Source organism: Phaseolus vulgaris, chromosome 4 (genome assembly GCF_051622355.1).
Source record: "Phaseolus vulgaris cultivar YP4 chromosome 4, ASM5162235v1, whole genome shotgun sequence".
NCBI classification, from domain to species: domain Eukaryota; kingdom Viridiplantae; phylum Streptophyta; class Magnoliopsida; order Fabales; family Fabaceae; genus Phaseolus; species Phaseolus vulgaris.
The window spans coordinates 39208777-39214172 of record NC_143501.1 but is presented as its reverse complement, the minus strand read 5'-3'; the positions used below and the strand labels follow the sequence as shown (position 1 = coordinate 39214172).

Here is a 5396-nt window from a genome sequence, read left to right as displayed (position 1 = left end):
TGTTACGCTTGGTTAGGAGTGAGTTCGTTAAATCTTCTCTCTCCTGGGTCACATTTCGAGCAATTTAAAATTCTTGATGCGACCACTTCAGTCAATATTATTTTGGATAATGTTTGGATTGCATTGGTAAGCGAGATTTGGAAGCATATGAATAATTGTTTATTCAAGGGAAGAGTGGTAGACTATTCTAAAGTATTATCCTTGGCAGAGATTAAGGTTTGGTCTTGGTGTCTAGAATCTCTGGTATGTATGTACTCAATTAATAGTTGTTAATAGGGTGACAAGGTTGGTCTTTGAATTCTTAAATCGATTTTTAACTAGTTATGACAGGATAGGTAGTCAGAATTTTCTTAAGGTGTATGTATTTTTTGTTTTATAACCACTCCTAAAGTTGGCGACATTTATTATATCTTTTCTTACAAAATTATAATTATTATTCACTATTAATAAGTATTGATGTGAGTAGTTTGTAAGAAAACTAATACCACAAGTATAGTTCATTATTAAATGTTAGAGTCTAAAACATATATTCATATTTAATTTATAAAAAGTATATATAATTATGTTCAATAAATTTAAGATATATATATATATATATATATGTGTGTGTGTGTAATTCAGTTATTTCAAAAAATATTTAATGAAATTCATATCTGTTTTTAATCTGTTGTCTTTTGACTATGAAATACTATATAATGCCATCATATATCCTATTACAACATATATTTTTCACCATTGATTGAAACACAGTGTCCATTTTAACCGCATTTAACTTCGCTTTGTGTCACAACAAACTTTTCTTAGAAGCACAAACACCAAGAAGAAACAAAGGTAGTAATACCTTCTTATTCTCTCTCCTTTAGGGTGATCCGAACAACTCTGAGTTTGAATATCTCTTCCATGACCACCTTTCTCCATTTCAACACTTGTGAGTAAAAATAGTAAAACACCAACCTGAGGAATTGAAGAACCTGGAACAATCAAATGAACTCTTTTTCCAAGCAACGCATCATCACTTGGTTGATCCTAATCATGATTGTGTTATACATCCTTTACTCTTCCAATTTTCTTCTCTTAACGAGGAGCAAGAAAGATTGTTCCACCTCCATTCGTTTGGATGCATCCTCCGAAGAACAACTTGAGATGATTGGTAACATATCCTCAGTTACAAACACTGTCGAAAGAGCAAGCGATGAAGATGAAAAACCAGGAGAGGATAAGAACGAAAAGGAGGATGAAGATAAAGAAGAAGGGAAAGCAAAGGAAAAAAAAGAAGAGGAAGAAGAAGAAGACGACATACCCTATGATGAGTTGTCTCAAAGACAAGACACCAAGGTTGAACACATTGTTTTTGGGATTGCTGCCTCCTCAAATTTGTGGGATCAAAGAAAAGAATACATTAAGGTGTGGTGGAAACCTAATCAGACGAGAGGGGTGGTGTGGTTAGATAGCAAAGTGAGGGTTCAAGCAAATGAAGGGTTACCAGAGATTCGAATTTCTGGGGACACCACTAAATTTAAATATACTAATAGTCAAGGACAAAGGTCTGCATTGAGGATTTCAAGGGTGGTGACAGAAACATTGAAGCTTGGAATGAAGGATGTAAGATGGTTCATGATGGGAGATGATGACACCGTATTTATAGTGGATAATGTGGTTAGAATTCTTTCCAAATATGATCACACTCAGTTCTATTATCTTGGTAGTTCATCTGAGAGCCATGTTCAGAACATTCATTTCTCATATGCTATGGCATATGGTGGAGGAGGATTCGCCATAAGCTACCCTTTAGCAATCGAGCTTGCAAAGATGCAAGATCGTTGCATTCAACGATATCCTTCTTTGTATGGAAGTGATGATAGAATGCAAGCTTGCATGGCTGAGCTAGGGGTTCCCATAACTAAGGAACCAGGGTTCCATCAGGTAAATTATTTATTTCATTCATTTTTATTCTCAAAACTTTTTTCTTGAACAGTTTTACTCACTGTCCCGCAATTTTTCCATAATTTAAGGGCTGAGAGACAGTTTTTTTTTCCTGTAAACTGTTTTTTCAATCATTCATTAAACAGTTTGACCTGAAATAGTTTGACAATAATTTTGATACCTTAATCAACTAAATGCCTTTATACTTCTTAACTGACTATATTACAGATTAAATATGTAAATTATAAAATAAATTACACGTATAATTATTTCTCTACAATCCAAGATAACACCATAAGTTTGTGGACTGAATGTTACATAATCCGTTAATATTATTAACTAACTATGACAGCAAAAAATAATCGCATAAAATGGGTTAAATTTTCATTAGAAACTAAGACTAATAATTTAGACTTTAAAGTAGACTTATAGCATGTGAAGTACTTAATGATATCATTTTTAGAAGTCTTGGGTGATTTTGATTCTGTATGTTTTTTTGAAGAAACTGAAATTTGGCTGTTTGTAATGCAGTATGATGTCTATGGGGACCTCTTAGGCCTTCTGGGGGCACATCCTGTGACTCCATTAATGACATTGCACCACCTTGATGTGGTGCAACCAATATTCCCATTGATGGATAGAGTAGAATCCCTGAAACAGTTGATGAAATCTGTGAAGCAAGACTCAGGTAGCATAATGCAACAATCAATTTGCTATGACAAGAAGAGGTTTTGGTCCATCTCTATTTCATGGGGCTTTGTGGTTCAAGTTTTGAGGGGAGCAATACTCCCTAGAGAGCTAGAGATGCCAACAAGAACCTTTCTAAATTGGTACAAGAAAGCTGATTACACTGCATACTCATTCAACACTAGACCTGTCACAAAGAATCCTTGTCAGAAAGCTTTCCTTTTCTACATGAACAGTTCACGATATGATCCAGTTACCAAGACAATTTTTGGTACTTATTCTCGTTTCAAAACTAAAACTCCTCTATGTACATGGGAATTGGAATCACCAGAGAAAATCGATACCATTATAGTTTCTAAAACACCAGATCCTCTTCGCTGGCAAAGGGTAAGAATGTTTTTTTTTTATCTTTAGAAACTAACTTAATTTTTTAAAATGTTTATAGAGAAAGTTATCTACCTATCTGTCTATATATATATATATATATATATATATATATATATATTGTTTATTTTCATTCTACCTGTTAAAGTGTACTTTATTGGCTAATATATGCATTGAAATTAACATTCTTGTTGATTGAACATAAATTTTGTTTTTGCAGTCAACAAGGAGAGATTGTTGTAGGGTTCTACCTACACGAGAAAACTCAACTATGTCTATATGGGTGGGCAAGTGTGAAGAAGGAGAGTTTAGTGAAGTAGATTTTTAGGTGGTTTTAGATTATACACTGTTTAGATGGTTAGGATAGTTTTACTTGAATTTGGTACTTCCAAAATGTGTTTTCTTTCATTTTCTTTCTGTAGATTTGTATCTTATAATTATGCAAGAAGGTACTTATGACACTGATATCTCAATAAATAAAACCCTTCCCAAATTTATTTGTATCATCAAGTCAATCTAATGTGTCCTACCTGCAAACATCATTCCCTTGGTCAAATATGGATTCCATATATAGATATGGAATTATTTAAATTCTTGGTGATTAAAAATTTGTTGAAATGTATTATTTATTATTTAATGTATTAGTTTTAAATGTTATTTCTTTGAAATGTTCAATAAGAGTTTATTATTACATTTATTTTCTTTACATTAAACAAATATTTAATGATATAATCTAACATTTTTTTAGCAACAAAGAATTTTATAAATAAAAAAACACTAGCGATATTTTAATCCTTGTATAAAAAAGAAAAAAAAATAAAGAATGAAAATAAAAAGACAACTGTATAGACCATCCATTTGTTATAGTTCTAACCTCTCAAAAAACCAATTGAAACTGCAACATTCCAAGAACAACCAATGTAAATCTTCATACCTTTACAGTCAGAACCCACCAAAAAAGCAACAATTGAAAACGTCCATAAGAAAAACCACAAACCAGATTGTTTCTAACTCTTGAAAAGAGGGAGGGTCATACGATAATAAGGAGCATGATCTGCAGCCACAATACAAGCCATGTTCATACATTTAAATGGCAACATTCAACACAGAAAAAGGCCAAAGTCCAGAAACTGCAAGAAAAATATATATAGAAAAATATATATAATTTAGGTAACATGACCTGATGAGAGTTAGCTCAATTGAATGCAAGTAATACGACCTAAAACCTAATCAAAATAAGAGAAACAGACCTTTAAGAATTTGGATGATATCCATGTCCAAATCATCATTGTTCATAGTCTTATATGTAATTGTTAAAAATGATATTATACGTAATTGTCACAATCTATATAATATTCAGAATTTTATTTCTTTCATTGTTTGTACCCACAAAGACAAGAAAATTGTATCTTAGGTGTACAATGATGAATTGAGGTAAAGTCTAACCACATAATAACCACGTTCCATATTTTCCTAGCTTTTGTGCATGTGAAAAATAAGTGGTTTGTAGTTTCAAACACCTTATCACATATGATGTAGTTTAACCATTGGATTTGAATGTTTTTATGTATAAATTTAATTTTGTGGAAATTTTGTCCTACTTAAACTAAGTGGGTGACGCTTAAAGTCAAGTCCCTTGAATGATCAAATAAACTTTAACCATTATATCAGTCAAGTTTTGTTGTCATATTATGATTATTATTATACTTATTAATATGATTATCAATATTAATATAATTAATAATATAAAAATTATTAATATCATTCATATTATTAATTTCATTAATATTCTTATTATTCAAATTAATATAACATTATTAATTATTATAATAATATTATTCATGATACTAATATTATTAATATTATTGTTAATATTATTAGTATTATCAATATTAGTAATATAAGTAATATTAGTAATATTATTAATATTACTAATATTGTTCTCATCGGTTCACCTTGGTTGAGCTTAGAAGTGAGATCCGAGCTAAGTGTCTTCGTTTTAAGGTTGAACTCAACTGTTGATCTAGACATGCACTTTGTGACAACGAGGGGGACTCCACCTGTTGACAAGACTCCGACAATCAAGTTAGTGAGAACATTCAACGATGAGTATATCATTGTAGGGCTTAGAAAAAACTTACCTTTACCCGGGGTTTTAAACCCCTTTTATAGACATTTCTTCAACCAATTTCGTCAGTGAGAATATAATCTCAACAACCAGAATATAATCTTTAACACAATATAGTTCAACATAATTCAACAGTAACAACATTCGGTTAACGTGTACCTATTATTTTTCGGGTACGAACATTCCTAATCGCTTTTACTTGCATTTAGTAATATGCTTCAACTAATTCAGTTATTCTTCCTGTTGTTTCTAATTATCTTTCCACGTATATTGA

At 31.3% G+C, this 5396-nt stretch overlaps 1 protein-coding gene across 1 annotated transcript; it reads left to right on the top strand.

Moving 5' to 3' along the window:
• The first annotated feature begins 899 nt into the window (after positions 1-899).
• On the top strand, positions 900-3453 carry LOC137836489 (uncharacterized). The gene is made up of 3 exons (XM_068645178.2): positions 900-1923; positions 2455-2997; positions 3215-3453. The coding sequence occupies exons 1-3, from the start codon at positions 985-987 to the stop codon at positions 3320-3322; spliced, it is 1590 nt and encodes a 529-aa protein (XP_068501279.1). The 5' UTR covers positions 900-984; the 3' UTR covers positions 3323-3453.
• The last annotated feature ends 1943 nt before the right edge of the window (positions 3454-5396 follow it).

Bases quoted from the DNA above. Each gene is read 5' to 3' on its own strand.
- LOC137836489 (XM_068645178.2), top strand. From the start codon at position 985: ATGAACTCTTTTTCCAAGCAACGCATCATCACTTGGTTGATCCTAATC. The intron at 1,924-2,454 runs GTAAATTATTTA...TTTGTAATGCAG, and splicing joins AGGAACCAGGGTTCCATCAG to TATGATGTCTATGGGGACCT. The intron at 2,998-3,214 runs GTAAGAATGTTT...TTGTTTTTGCAG, and splicing joins ATCCTCTTCGCTGGCAAAGG to TCAACAAGGAGAGATTGTTG.